At 41.7% G+C, this 15,522-nt stretch overlaps 2 protein-coding genes across 3 annotated transcripts in view; one reads left to right on the forward strand and one right to left on the reverse strand.

Annotated features, from left to right (window-relative positions):
* ZNF654 (zinc finger protein 654) overlaps positions 1-7,909 on the reverse strand; it is a 34,953-nt gene extending 27,044 nt beyond the window's left edge. The window contains exon 1 of the mRNA XM_080598652.1: positions 7,730-7,909. Within this exon, the coding sequence (XP_080454778.1) occupies positions 7,730-7,849 (120 nt within the window). The 5' untranslated portion in view covers positions 7,850-7,909. The remainder of the gene's footprint in view (positions 1-7,729) is intronic.
* A 142-nt stretch (positions 7,910-8,051) lies between these two features.
* On the forward strand, positions 8,052-15,462 carry CGGBP1 (CGG triplet repeat binding protein 1). Of its 2 annotated transcripts, XM_080602037.1 has the most exons (3): positions 8,052-8,188; positions 8,356-8,512; positions 10,467-15,462. In XM_080602037.1, the coding sequence occupies exon 3, from the start codon at positions 10,497-10,499 to the stop codon at positions 10,998-11,000; it is 504 nt and encodes a 167-aa protein (XP_080458163.1). In that variant the 5' UTR covers positions 8,052-8,188; positions 8,356-8,512; positions 10,467-10,496; the 3' UTR covers positions 11,001-15,462. The 2 variants fall into 2 exon arrangements, with proteins under 2 accessions (XP_080458163.1, XP_080458164.1); XM_080602038.1 differs by lacking the exon at positions 8,356-8,512 and having other exon boundaries at positions 8,057-8,188.
* The last annotated feature ends 60 nt before the right edge of the window (positions 15,463-15,522 follow it).

Consider the following 15,522-nt stretch of genomic DNA (forward strand, 5'->3'; position numbering starts at 1 on the left):
GATACTAGGAAGAAATTCTTTGCTATGAGGGTGATGAGGCACTGGCACAGGCTGCCCAGAGAAGCCGTGGATGCTTCACTCCCTGGAGGTGCTCAAGGCCAGGCTGGATGGGGCTTCGGGAAACCTGGTCTGGTGGGAGGTGTCCCTGCCCATGGCAGGGGGGTGGAACTGGATAGGTTTTAAGGTTCCTTCCAACCCAAACCATTCTGTGGTTCTATGAATATGAATGGTGTACTTATTTTCAGAGTATGGATACCTGAAAACATGCAATCTGTCAGTCCCAGGAAAAATATATACTTTTACATATATAAAATTAGTCAAATTCTCAGACTTGCATCTATCGTCAATAAAACAGTGAAAAAAGTGCTAAACTATGTGTGAAATAAATCCTAAGCCACCCTGCATACACATTCTATTTTTAAAGGGAAAAAATAAATGTTTATCAATTCTACACATACATCAATGTCTGCTTTTAAGCACCCTCATGCAATAGCTTTTTCTTTAACTGAAACACCTTTTTTTGGTGCCATGCTTTGAAATCAGTCAAGGTTTACAACAAACAACCAGGAAAATCCCCCAAATCAAAACAAAATCCCTAACTTTACCACTTCTGATATTCTTAAAGGAAAACAAAACTCTAAGGGACATGCATATGGTCACCCTTATCTTGTGAAGTTGTAACATTAACACCTCAGAAAAATCCAATAATTACGCTGCTTGAATGCTAAATGCTTAAATATTTAAAGTTTATGCTCATGAGCACATTTTTAACAAGAAAAATAATTTTGATTTAATGAAGTCAGCCAAACAAGAAGCACGTAATATTGCCAGGAGAGTGACATATTCTTTGTCCAATATAGAGTGCAGAAAGAAGAAGGTGGTTTTTTTTGTTTGTTTGTTTTTATGAATTTCTGCAACAATTCCCTTCCTGAACTCCGTTTGGGTGCAATTTTTTTTACACGCTTAGGGACTCTCCATGCATCATTCTCCATTTCCTCCATGATTCTGTTCTCTAACCCTGTCTTGACCTTTCAAATTACCACCACCCATGAAACTCTCTCATTCAGTGCAGATACAGACAGATCACTGGAAGGGAGACTGAAGCACCTTTCTGCCCACAACCTGTTTCCCCACTCCTTTTCTTGTCCCTCTCAGCAACAACAAGAAGAAATGGTAAAGTTTTGTCATGACTAGAATTTGAAATGAATTACTTGTTTTTTTCTTTCCTGTGAGATTTAACAGTAGAGGATGTCACCGTGGGATTAAAGCCACAACAGCTCTGTGAGTACTGCTGTTTACAGTTATCAAGAAAGCTAGTTGGCACAGAAAATGAAGTAACAAATATGGTGCTTGGTACAGAATAAAATAAATCCAACCAAAAAGGATTTAAAGTGTCAAGAAAAAAAAAAAAAAAAGCTTGTTTAAATATGACTTTCCTGACAATTAAAAATCATCATTAAAAGCAACAGCTACCGCTGGCTGACTATCCCAGAAGTACCAGAGCAGCTCAAACACAAAAGTTCAGTTCTAGAAGAGTACAAGTAAACCTTGAGTAATGCCAAATGTATTCTAGCTGGAGTATTCTGCCTGGAATCATCAGAAAAAAATAATCTTTTTTTTTTTTAACCTTTTTTAATCTTATTGAGTCAATGGCCAAAATTTTGTTACATTTTGACATACAGTCAAGCTAACTGTATCCCTACGGAAAGGGATTTAATTGGCCAAATAACAGTAGGAAAGATCTTAAAACTTTCAGGCTCTATAAAACATTATTTAATCAATACATCACACGAAACCATTTGAAATCACTAACTAGAAAATGGATGTAAGCAATGGCTTTACTGCAATTCACGTGTGAACATTACATAAGGAATAACCAAACATAATCACACTTCTGGCAAAAGAAAAAACATCACCCAGCAACGGTATGACACATTCTATAAGGCATGTTTCTGCCAAGGCTCTACCCTCAATGCTAAATGCTTCCCCCCACCCCCAACCGCTGAAAGCCCATGGATTTGGCTCAGCTGACTTTAAGTATGAACACTACTCAAGGCAGTGTTCTATATATCCATTACATTTAGTTAACCAAAGAGCAAGCTTCCATCCATATTTACCATCTATCATTTGCACGGCAGTGAAATTATACGTTAACCCTAGAGAAGTAGATTTGGCTCCTTGTAGCATAGAGTTAATGTATAAGATTTCAATATAAATATTGGTTTAATATTTCTCCTCACCTTTCAATTAGTCCCCCCTAGAGCGAAAATCAACCAATTTGTGGAATTGTTTTGATTACATACATAGACAGTTGACATGTGAACTGACTTATCAACACACAAGTTCAGATCACAAGTGATAGTAGTAAGACACAACTTAGGTGAGTTTCAAGTTAAAAAAACACAAGTATTTATTCTCCTCATCTGAACAACTGCCATCTAAACAGGCCTTTTCTAATTTCTGTGCTACCTTTTGTTACTTCTATGCTGCTTAATAAAAATAAATCTGCCTTTCATTCCCTGAAAAAGTCTGAGTAAGAAACAACCTGTAATCTGCCAGACTATGCTACAGAAGCATCATTCAACAGACATGCTTCTTTTTAGGTGTACAAACCTGCAACTCCTACATTACAAGAATCTTTACACATTTTTCCACACAAAACTGGAAAGCTTATTTTTCCTACAAAAGCTAAACTTTGAGAGAAGGCGTTATAAACTGGAAAAGAAGCAGTACAAAGAAGCTGATGACTGAGTCATAAAAAGTTCCGGAGAACTGGAGGAGAAAAACATTACCATGATCCTGAGAAGTATACAAACACAAAGGAATGAAAACAAGATAATGCTAAAATCCCAGAAACCTATCCGTTTTCTAAAAGCTGAAAGAAGGGGTTAATATTTACAGCATGGGAGGTGATTTCTCAAGATAAAGCAGACACAGAGGTTGAGGAGACTATGAAGAGGAAATCAGTATGTGAGTAAGAAAAGACTTCATAATGTTAATGGTAAGGCCACAGCACTAAGGACTGCCTCCTTCAGTGTACAAATAAATCAATCTGCAAATAAAGAAGCTGCAAATCAACTGCTCCTCCTCCCGAATTCTCCCTAAAAGTTGACTGAAAACAACCAGGTATGCTACATGTGGCTTATCAGGTTTCTAATCAAGTGAGAAAGGAAACAGTGCCACCACCAATACCATTCTTTGCAGACATGTCATCATTAACAGAACTGAAGCTTACATCCGGCATTAAGCTTGGGAGTAAATGGTGCTTACCACTTGTAATTTGTAAGGATTTCTTTTTAAGCCTGCATCTCAAGCAGCACAATACTAAGCTGCTACCTGGTAGCAAATTGAACACACTCGTTTTTTTTCCCCGGCCAAAAGGAGAAAGACACAGTAAAAAAAAATAAGAACACACAAACTTTCAAATGTGTTTCAAATCAGCATGGTATTCTTAGATGCTTTTTTAATTTAGTTATTACAGACAGTATGATTTGCTCTTTAATTTAATTAGCAATATCACACATTATGAAAACTAAAAATGTCTGTCAAATAAGACAAATCTGACTTGGAATGGTGCTCTCAAAACTTGACCCACTAACTATAAAGTTTTTTTATTCAAAAAGCTACAGAAAAAAAAACTAGAACACCACACCTCACTGCAAGAGAAAACAATTGGCTCAAATTATACCTTTTCAAAGAGAAAAAAGCTTAAAAGAAATTGAAGAGATCACTTGTCATTACTAGCACTCAGCTCAGCAAGACTTCTGTAACTAAACTGTAAAGCAGCATATGGATATCAAATGTATCCCAATAGCCAATAGTCCAAAATTAATGATAGATAAGTTTGGCAAAACCTAAAGCCTTTTCTGTATAAAATATAAGAGCAACTTAGCAACTACTGTCTTGAAGATCAAAGTAAGAATCAAGTGCAAATACTATCAAATTTAAGCACACGGCAACAACTATGAAAGTGTATTAATCCCAAAGTTGGAAGTACATTCAAATGTGTGTGTATTTTTCTACGTTTGTCCACACAACATAATGCAGACACTGAAACAGACACAGTGGTATAGATACAGATGGTGGTTAAGCCATATACCACTGATTTCATTTTTTGTATGTGTACTGTAATAAATCCAGTAACCACCATCTTCTCTACTGCATTAAGTTTTAATTCTTCGCTTCTGAACTTATAAACCCAAGAATTGCTTTTCTAGCAGTGACTCAAGATACCACCAATTCACGTAAGCAAACCAGGCAACCTTTATTTCAGGAGGTCAGCTCATATTGGAAGGCAGTAAGCTGATGCCCCAGTGAAAGAAGATCAAGTAGCATTTAGCCCTCACAGCATTACTTTACACCAGAATCACCTTGTGTTTGTTTGAGTCAGTACTGAACAACAAGAAAACAACACCTGGTAGAGTTATGCAGCCATGTGGACAACTACAGAAATGCTGGGTGTAAACTGTAATATTTTGATAGTACGTGATGTTATGAGAAAAGTTGATAAAGCCACAGCCACCTCAAGTGCAACAAAGCAAGCTATGTTCACTTTCCATCTGGCTGCTAAGGTTTGTTCTCAAATCAAATTCATCCTTCTAACTATAGAAGCACTCCCTCCACGCTCACAGCAAAAGCAACTGCCTACACTACTTTATCTGCCCCTCTTTGTTTCTTCTCCCTCACATGGGAAGCTCCCAAGGGCTCCGGTCACAGAGGCAGGGAAGGAGTCCCTGACAAATCTGAACAGAATTACGAATTCTGCATGTGACAGAACCAGTTGAGCTCAGGAAAATCTTGCAAACGTTTAGACTGGGGTTTCTCCTAGGTACCACCTTTCAAATTTCTACTAGTCACAGACGCCTCGTTCTTTTGCTTGCCAAAGCTGGGAACACTAGACTTGTTTTTCCCCAACACTGTTCCAATACACAGCGAACTTTATAAACACGAAGAAATGCCCAATCAGCAATCTTAGAAGGAAACACAGATGCATCAACTGGGCACTTATCTTCCAATTGTCTCTCTTCATTCCCAGCCACAGGAATCTTGATTTTGTCTTCCCCATGTTATCAACCTCAAGTAACCTAAGAAAACATTTTGTTCCATTTGCCTTGGAAGGGTCAGGGCGTAATGGCACTGTGCAGCCGTGCCTACCTACAACACCGAAACAGATCCCAGAAAGCAGACACGGCTTTAGCGTCGCCACATTCCGAGTTGGTTCTTGTATCGCTGAATTGTGATGAGGCGCACATTTAGGCAAATGCTCTGATAATCCAGAGTCACCTTTGGTAACTGTTACTTCATCAGCTGTCTGAAAGCGAAGTTCAGCTGCAATACTCCAGGCCTCCAGAGCACCCAACTGGCTGTTTACAGATTTTTCTCACCTTTTTAACAGACTTCTGGAACAAAAGATGTGCACATTAACGCTTATAAGGGTCTAGGTCAATCTCTTACTCTAAGATCAGTCAGAAGGTCTTTGCTTCCACCTTCGTTAAAAGACTCAACGGACTGTAAAGGCTTTACGCCTTGCTTTGTTTTTGCTGCAGCTCTGGGAAGCATGGATGCGTGCACATTTAAGACAGCAATGTAACTATATAACTACTGGCTACAAACATGGACAGTTATTCTGAAATATAAAAATGTTTATTTCAGGTAGTTCAAGCCTACAGTATTATTGCTAAGTAACTATCTACAATCACCCCTCAACTTTTGACACAAAACAAGAGGAACACACTACGCAAACTGGGACGTGCATTAGCGCCAAAAAAACATTAGGACAAGCAAAATTGTGTTATCAGTGTGGGGTGGAATGAGGTGGAGGCTCGATCTGCAGAACAGCCAGAAGCTCTGGACAGAAAAATACAAAGCAACATGATCCAACAAACTATAGAAGCTAAGAGAAAAAACTACACTAAGAGACATACCTGGAAGAAAAGAAAGCTACACCTAATCAAATAACATGATTTAAATGAGAAATCACCCTTTATAAGAAATGCTACAAGAAAAAGGTGACCTAAACTTGACATACATTTACGATACTTTCTGAAGAAGTAAACACAAACACATTCCATCGCTTCCTGAATACTCCAAGAGTCTACGAGCCCTCTGTACGTCCACGTATGGAGAGACACAAATATCCATCCCACTGCCAACCTGAGGGTAAACGAGCTCACGTAGAGCACGTGCAACTTCACTGGGTATAAAGCCACAAAAGATTACATGCAAATACTAGCTTTCTATGCTAGCACACTACACCAGTTGAGACCCTGCATTTACATGGTTAAATCAGTAGAGGAATCCATTATTACAAAACGTGCTTAAACAAAACATGGAAGACCGTATTTTGAGTGAGCACATTACTGCTGATCACCAGGCCAAATTCCAACAAGAAAAGACCCTGGAGACAAAGCGTTATTATATTACCTCACTTTCAACCAGATTATTTCAACTACGCATTGTTTAAAATAAATTTAAAAGAAAAGAAACTGAGCCCTTTATAAACTCTCAACATTGGCTGCCCACACGAAGAGTTCATAAACTAGAAGCAAAACAAAGTAGGGGAGAGGGCCTGGCACTCCTGCTATACAAAAGAAACTGCAAGAGAAGTCAAGGTCAAGTGACAGATACTCTACCGTCAATAACTGTGATACAACCGTTTCATAGGGAAATTCATCCCCTGGTCTTGTCCTCTTCCCCACTAATTCCTACCTTTGTCTAGGAAATGGGATTGGCATTAGCATATGAAACTATTACCCTGCCTCCACTTCCTCATCAGCATGAGCTCAACATGCAGCAAGCGCGGCTAGAAAAATTTAAGATAAAACTTGTAATCTTGACAGAAGCCTGTGTATCCTTCCAAGCTGCCAACTTAATGAAATACAGTTGTCCCTTCTTACAGAACCACAGTGTGATTCTGTGATTTACACCACACTTCCAAAAACATTCGCTTCTCTTTTTACTGGCCTCACGGGTCTTGAGACGGATGCGCTAAGTTCATACAGAATAGATATACACGCTGATGAACAGAAAATAATAAGAGCACTGAGATAAAACCAAAAAGCAGCCTGGAGGCTTACTGAGCGGTACGCTGAGACAGTTTCAGACAAAAACTGCAATAAATAACGTGTCAATTAAGTGTTCCACTAAGGGTTAGGAACACAAAATAATAACCGAGAAACCCCTTTACTGAAATGGAAGAAAACAGGCGCAGCGGTAAATGTCCAAGGAGTAGACGAAACGAAGCGCTTCCATCCAACACCGCCCGGGCCGTGCTTTGGAGAAGGGCAAGCACGGCGGCTGGGACGGACCGGGTGCCACCCCCGTGGCAGCCAGCACCTGCCGGCGACAGCAACCAGGAGCGGCAACCTGTTGGCGCTCCGCACGGGGCGGCCGGGCGCGAGGGCGCGCTGCGGGCCGGGGGAGAGGCGGGAGGCAGCACCCCGGGTACCGAGCCCTCACTACCGGGAGCGGCCCCGAGGCCCTCCCCCACGTGTCCCACCGGCCGGGGCGGCCCCGGGCACGGCGCCCCCCCCCCCCCCCCCCGCCCTCCCCCACCCCGCAGGCCCCTCCCCACCCTCCCTCCCCCCGGGGCCCAGCACGGAGCCCCCCCCTTCCTTCCCCCCTTCCTTCCCCCCCCCCCCGGAGCTGCCCTTCCCCTCCCCACAGCCCGTGGCCGGGCCGGGCCGGCTCCCCCCACCCCGGGAGCCCCCAGGCGAGCGCTGCCGCCCACCTGGCAGAAGCGGCGGCAGTAGGCCTGGCTGCCCAGCGGCGGCGGCGGGCCCGGCGGCGCCAGGGCCTCCAGCTCCTCGCTGAGGCGCTCCGCCTCCTGGTCGCTCTCGTCTTCCGCCATGCTGCCCCCGCCGCCCTGCGCGTACCCAGCGGCCCCCTCCCTGCCCCGCCGGAAGGGCCGCCCCCCGCCGCGCGCTCACGTCCGGCCGCGCCCGCCCGCCTCCCTCCCCCTGCCCCGCCTCCCTCCCCTCGCACTCCATTGGGCCGGCGAGCCGCCCGTCTCCCCGCCGCCCCGCCGCAGCGAGCCAATCGGCGTCGGCCTCCCTCCTCGCCCCGCCCTCCCCGGCGGCGGTTGCTAGGCGGGTTGCTAGGGCCCGCCTACCGCGGCCGCCAGCCTGGGTAGGGCCGGCTGCCTGCGCGGCGGCGGGCAGGCCGCGGCGGTAACGGCCGCTAACGGCGGGTAACGGACGGGCCGGGCGGGGGGCGCAGGAAATGGCGGACGGGGGGGCGGGGGGAGGTCTCCCCTCGGGGGTGACGGGGAGGCAGGGGCCGGGCGAGGTGCGGAATGGAGGCGCTGGGTGTATATTTATGGTGTGTGTATATATATGTGTGTGTGTGTGTGTGTAGGCGCGGCGATAAGGAGGCGCCCCCCGTCCCCCCGCGGGCTGCCCGGGGTGCAGCGGAGCAGCCGGCGCCGTTTGACAGCCCGCAGCCCCGGCCCGCCCTCCGCCTCCGCACCTGGAGCGCTCCCGTCAGCACATCGCCGCATGCTGCCGTCGCCAGCGTGAGTGGTTTCGGGGGAACCGGGGTCCTCGGCTTCCTGCGGGGCTCCTGCTGCTGCTGCTGAGAGCCTCGGCTCGGTTGAAAGCGTACCAGAGGATAGGTGGGGCGGCCCTCTTGGCGCCCTGTCTGCATGCACACCTTCGCCCAGTCGTAGTTCAGGCACTAAACAATCCACGCCAAAGCTTCAGACTGGGAAAATCATCCCCTTTTTCACCATTTGCACAGTTCACAGAACTGCTGCTCGTAATTTTGATGTAGCGTAACTGCAGACGCCTAGTTTCATAGATCATTTGTTCAGACATGTCAAACTCCTGAGTGGCAACTGTATTTTGGGGTAAGACTTGTTGAAGCATTGATTTCAGGAAACTAGGTCGCCTATGAAAGTTGTGTGGATAGATCCAAAATAATGAAAAAAGTTATCTTAATCTGTCACATTCATTGTGCAGTATCATTCAAGGCTGATGGTTCTGGCAAGTAGCAAATTACTTCAAAAAAAACTAAGAAAATATCTAGTAGCAAGATCTTTGCCTCCAATTTTCAAAAGGTTGTCATCTCTTAGTGGAGTGATATGTGTTCTTGTTGTCTTGAAGACTGAATTCTCTGTTTGTTTACCCTTTTCCCAGAGCAAGTCAATGGCCTTCTGGACAGCAAAAACTATTCAGTCCTTACAGTTGGACAAGCTCAACTTTAAGCTAGTCAGCAAATTCGGTCTTTTAAAGGCGTATTTTTAAAATGTTGCAACAGCAACCTGTGTGTAACAAAGTAAATGCAGAGAACAGTATATCTAGAGGTATTCAGATGCTCATTCCTTCTTGTAATGGACACAGGTAATCCTAAATTCCTTGAAGTCATTCATACCCATAAATAAATGTTGGGCATCCTGTTATGTTTCCTCAAAATATTTGCCATGGAATTTTTAAGAAACTTTTTTTAATTGGAAGTGGGTAGTTAATTTAGTCAATACTATTTTGTTTAAAAAAAAAAATTAAAAAATCAAACCTGAACTTTGAAAAAGACTTAAATTATCCGGGATGAGATTTATACCAGCTCCTACATTTTCCAACAACAAAGAAAAGAAATAGGTCCTGGTTCATTTTAGTATATTAGGCTAGATTATTGCTTGCTTTGATAATAACATAATTTAGAGTGATGTTCAAAACAGTCCAGCTGTCTTGTCTATGTATCAGTTACCTTTCTTAGAGAAGGTGCCTTCTTTGGAAAAAAAAAATGTTTTGCTTTGGAATTGAAACGTGCATATGCAAGTTTCTGTTCACAGTAGACTGCTTTTGTTGCAGTTTCTTTGCAATCTCTAGTTGCAATGACGAGACGATTCGCTTTTGACTCTAAGTTAAGCCTCTAAGTTAGAGGCCTCTAAGTTTGTCTTTGACTCTAAGTTAGGGTTTGAGGCAGGGGCAAAATTGAAGGGTACTCCCAAATGAGTGCCGTCAAAGCTTAGGTGTTTTTACTGGTCTTTGTAAGGGACGGAGTGGACTTCTTGCCTGATACTTGGACACCTGAGTTTTTGCTAACAGATGTAATACAGATTTTCAGGAGGTCAATGGAAAAATAGTGACTCAGCATAACTAGTAAACTGTTAAATGTGTTTAAATATTAAGAAAGCACCCTTTCTCTCAAAAAATAAAGGATAAAAACCACCTTGATGAAAAAACAAATTTGCATGACTTTCAGTGATGAACAAATGAAGTTTAAGGACTCCATTGAGCTCTGTAGCTGTAGAAACTAAAAAATATTTTACACTGACCCATGACGAACTTCCCTCTCCAAAGTTATTTGAAGATGTAGAACTGTTCAATGATAGTTTCACAAATGTCTTACATGTAAGTGGCTTTTAGATAGCAATGAGCACTATGCTGGATATTGACTAGACTGTACGTAGTACTATTTGATTGAAATCACCAGCATGCTTTAACAGCGTTTTATTTTATTCTTTTCAGCTTTACGGGTAGAGCTTACTGAAGGCAGCAATGGAACGATTCGGAGTGAAGTCCGCTCCGTCACGTAACCGCTCGAAGACTGCTCTGTATGTAACTCCTCAGGATCGTGTAACTGAGTTTGGCAGCGAGCTTCATGAGGATGGAGGAAAACTCTTCTGTACTTCCTGCAACGTGGTTCTGAATCACGTTCGCAAGTCTGCAATCAACGACCACCTCAAGTCAAAAACACACACAAAGCGGAAGGCGGAGTTTGAAGAACAGAACGTCAGGAAGAAGCAAAGGACTCTGACGGCCTCCCTTCAGTGCAACAGTACTGCCCAAACAGAGAAAACCAGCGTCATTCAGGACTTTGTGAAAATGTGCCTGGAAGCGAATATTCCGCTTGAGAAGGCCGATCATCCTTCTGTGCGAGCCTTCCTGTCTCGCTACGTCAAGAATGGTAGTTCGATACCTAAGTCAGACCAGCTAAGGAAGGCGTACCTGCCTGACGGGTATGACAATGAGAACCAACTCATCAACACCGAAGATCGTTGAGAAGACTGTTTTTTTCATCATCGTTGTGAAGTTTTACATATTGATGGTGTGGTTTATTTTTATATTCATGCATATATACAGTGTTACATATTGGTTTTACAAGATATTTTGTATTATTGTAGAAATGACAATCTATTTGTGAACTTAGCGGTATGCCGCAGACTGTTGCTAACCCTGCAGTAGGCTTCAGAACTACGCTGACGTAGAACTCGTGTTGAATGTAGGGAAGGTGCCTGGCATACATCCTGTCTACGTTCAGTCCAGCTGTAACTGATGCTGAGAAAAAGGCACTTGGATGGAGGACCTCACTTACCGAAACCGTGCATCTTAGCATGCAAGGAAGAGGACACAGTAGCAATTGTTAATCATGTCAGTGGATTGCTTTGTCCAGTATCCTGTCCGTGAGTGACCAAGAAGTGCTGCGCATTTGAAATGCAAGAAGCTATAAGAATGGTTAGTTAAATATAACTGATCTGTTGGGGGAGGATTATTGCAAATTCCTAGTCAAGTTGGCTTATATTCTAAAGCAGGAAACATTTTTCTTCTATAATATTCTTACCCTATTTGATGGAACTGCAGATGCGTTCGTTATCTAGCTTATATAGCTGTTCTCGTGTACTGACCTTTGAACTCCACTATTCTCATAAAGCCAGGAGTTTTGAACGTTTACCATGCCTGCTCTTTTAAATCAGTGTTTCCTTTTCTCCGTTCAACATGTTCCCTTTGGTTCCAGTGCCAATCTTTGAAAGTTGAATGGACAAACCAGTAACCGAGAGTGGTTTACAGCACAGCTGCTGTCAAATGAATCTTACACTGGACCAAGATCTTAGTAGAGGAGAAAAATGCCTTTTTCTTACCAGCAGGACAGAAGATGCCGAACCTAAATTGGGGGTGGGAGAGGCACTAAATAGTGGAGTTGGGTGAGCTTTATAAGGTGCACAGGAGAACAGGCTCCTCCAGCTCTCCCTGAAGCTGCTCTACTTCTCTGGCCTTGACCTCAGTCCAAGGAGGTAAAAATTATTAAAATAGTTTTCAGAATAGTTACCACAAAGGAAGGCTATCCAATAGCTGCACGAGCAAATAGGAACGCATATATACTTTGAAGCTATACTGGAATTGTACACCCAGGCTATATTTCTTACACTGTGCCAAGATCACAGCTATTGAACTGGCAAAAAGTAAAATTGTAAATTGAAGAATTTCAATAATATTCTCTCCCAAATCTAGTAAGCTATTACTAAGCTATTCCAAATGGTTATGCCAAATAGTCCACTCCACATAGGTACTCGATGAAGTTTTTGAATGGAAGGGGGGAGCATTGTGCGAAGTGCTGGATTATGACCAACTTCTGCCTGTCCTAGATTTTCTTTAAACGCTCTGGATTCAGGGAGGTGCCAAGCATCTTCTAAGTAGCATAGAAATCCTCCACTCAGTCGGTATAGCAGTGTAAGCATGCTTTTAACTCCCCCAAGCGGAGCCAGTAGTTCTGGTCAGCTTCCTTTCCCCAGTAGTTTCACAGCATCTGTTTCTCGTTATTTCTTTTATTCAGGATATTTACAGCAATACTAAGTATTTGCTAAAAGAGACAAAATAACCTGTGCATTGTGTTTCCTTGGCTGTTTCTAGAGCAGATTCTCCTCTGCTGGATTAAAAGAGACTTATAATACTTAGTAACAGCTGGGTTTTATGCAATTAGCTCCTGAAGAAATGCAGATGGTGTTACATTATAACCAGGTCTCCTGCTTTGTGAAGAGTTTGAACAAATGGACAAAAGTAAAAAGCAGAAGGCTGCCTATCCATGTGTACCACCACGCAGGTACTCAGTACACCGCTGCACCTTTGGTCCCTGTTGAAGGTAGTGGGACTTGATGCGGTTACAGCAATCCTGTCAATGATATTGGTTGCTGGTTTAGAACTTCAGGCAAATAACAGTAGTGATTTTTTTTTTCTCTAATCCTAGGTATTAAAATATGCCTTCCCAAATATCATTTGCTATTGCACAAGCTAGAGTTTTGCTTAAGATCATGAACTGCCTTGGGCTAGAACTGTTTTATAAATTTTCTTAAGCCAAGAGAAAGGTACACTGCCAATAGCCTTTTCTGTCCTGACAATAATTTAAAGTGTTCTTTTACAGCTGCTGTCTCATTACAGTGAAACGATATCCTTGCTTTAATCTTTTTTTCACCTTATGAATGCTATCTTAGAATTGAAGCAAACAAGGAACAAAGAAGTGTAGAGAAAACAGGCTTCCACTAAACAAAAGCGTTGAGAGAAGAACAGCATGATTAAAAGATACAGATTTGTGCTAGTTAGCTCAGTCTTTGCTAACATGGGACTTCCCAGGCTACACCCCATAACCATTTCAGGCAGAATTGAGTGTATGTTTTTCCTTGGACCTGCAAACTGACAGATATTTTGAAAAACCTAATGATAACATTACCTATACTCCTCCCATGACATTAAAAATAAATAAATAAATTGAAAATAAAAGGTAGTGGTATCGACAGCTTTTGATAAAAAAATAAAATCAGTCATCCTCAATAAGGCAAAGCTATATTTCACCACCTAGTTTATCAAAAGCTTACTCCCAACTTACAAAGTAGTCTGTAAATTTAGGTTCCGTATACAGAATACAATTCTGTAAGTATTTTGAGAAATTATTTAGTTTCAATGTATTTTTAATGCAGAATTACTGCAGAGAGTATGAGCCTGGTGAGGAACCTTATCAGTGTAGCCATAGGCTACCAACTTACAACAGCTTGGAAGTAAATCATAGGAATTTTGAATAGAACTGTATGAATTGCAATGCACAGCAGTTTGTAGGACAGAGATGTCTTACTAGTGGAATATTTATGTTAAATAAATAAATAAATAAAAACATTTTTGAAGCTTCATGAAAATCAAGATACCAAATTATATGCAACATATGTTTATAACGAGGTAAAACAATGAGAAATAAAGTACTTCTAGGTAAGCTAGAAAGAATAGTAAGTGAGTTTATATTCATGGCCATAGCCCAAATCATGAATAAGACAGTTAAGAGTTGTTTTCTTTTAAAATAAAAATGGTTCCACTCAGTCTTGGAACTAGAGTCCTGCAAATAGTCAAGTTCATACCATAATTTTGCTGTTGTGGCTGTGGTTGGATAAAGCATAACCTTGACTTAATTAGTATTGATCTTAGGGAAGATTTACAGCCGAGGTTTTCTGGTATGTCTAAAACTAAGTAATAACAAATTCCTACCACAGAGGCTGTGGTTACGTTGTTTAACAGTCTCTATGGGGTTTTGCTTTTTTCTGCAAGAACATTGTGTTATTTTTCCATCTATTTCCTATAAAGAATACTCTCAGAAGTAAAGGGAGGATGTTAGCAGCTTCTACTTTTTGTCATACGTACATTTGAAAGGGACAGGCTATAAGGGATACTTGTTTTTTCAGGTGGTTTTATTAATATATTTGAAATTAAGTGTAATTTAAAAAACAACAAAAAACTACTCTGACCATGTACTTACATTAGTTTAGCCAACTCACTGCTAAAATGACTCTGAAGTGCTTTTCTCAGAACAATACTTTCAAAGAGTAAAATACTAGACAAAAGGAACATTCTCTGTTTTGTGACTACTTATGTGTGTGCACCATGTTAGTTTCAGCTTGCATGTTCTTGAAAAAAACGTGAGTTCTAATATTTTTAAACATTTTGAAGCCTGTAATTTGGCAGGTCCTTATAGGAGGTGACAGATTGGACATAATGAAAGGGAAAGCTGTTTTTCAATTGAGAGAGAAACTTGGTTCTACAAAGTATGGGATATTCTCATGATAGAAGGACTATTTTTAGTCAGAGCCCCTTTTAACAATTCTGTTGAACTGAACAGTGAAATGCTCTCTGCTAGGTTTCGCAGCGTAATCAGCTGGTTTTCAGGAGAAAAAAAAAAGCTGGAAGTTTGGCAAGGATTAACTCTATTTATATTTGCATATAAAGAGAGGCAAGACTCACTGTTATTGTGTTCGCATTGTACTCACTGCTAATTTTTTGTGTAATTTGAGTGCTTCTTGTCTTTGTACAATTTTAAGGTTGTGTCTAACTTTCAAAATAAATTTTTTTTAACAAAGCTTCTCATTGTAATAATGCTATTAGAGTTTAGTCTCTTCTGGGCTAGTGAAGACGCTGTATTTTTGCTTTGATGTTAAGGATGTTTTGCTTCTGGTAAGTGGCCGCAGAACTGGTTTTATTGAAACAAGTGTTGAACCTATGGTCAGGTACTAGAGTGGGGCTGAAACTATCTGGGTTCAGTTTCCTGCAGTGCCACCAGGCTTCCTCTTAGAGCAGAAAGACCAGAGAAAGTGATTTAAGTTTTTATATTAAAATACTATTGGAAGAGAAATACTTTACTTTGTAAAGTTTTCATTTGGTAATGGAAAAATGGTCCTTTTTTAAAAAATAAAGGAATTCCTTTTTCATAGAATTTATGCATGATCTCTTATTTCAACAAGAAAGCAGATAAAGAAATCGTGGCAGTTCAAAT

Source organism: Anser brachyrhynchus (genome assembly GCF_964034855.1).
Source record: "Anser brachyrhynchus genome assembly, chromosome: 1".
Classification (NCBI taxonomy): Eukaryota; Metazoa; Chordata; class Aves; order Anseriformes; family Anatidae; genus Anser; species Anser brachyrhynchus.

Bases quoted from the DNA above. Each gene is read 5' to 3' on its own strand.
- CGGBP1 (XM_080602037.1), top strand. From the start codon at position 10,497: ATGGAACGATTCGGAGTGAAGTCCGCTCCGTCACGTAACCGCTCGAAG.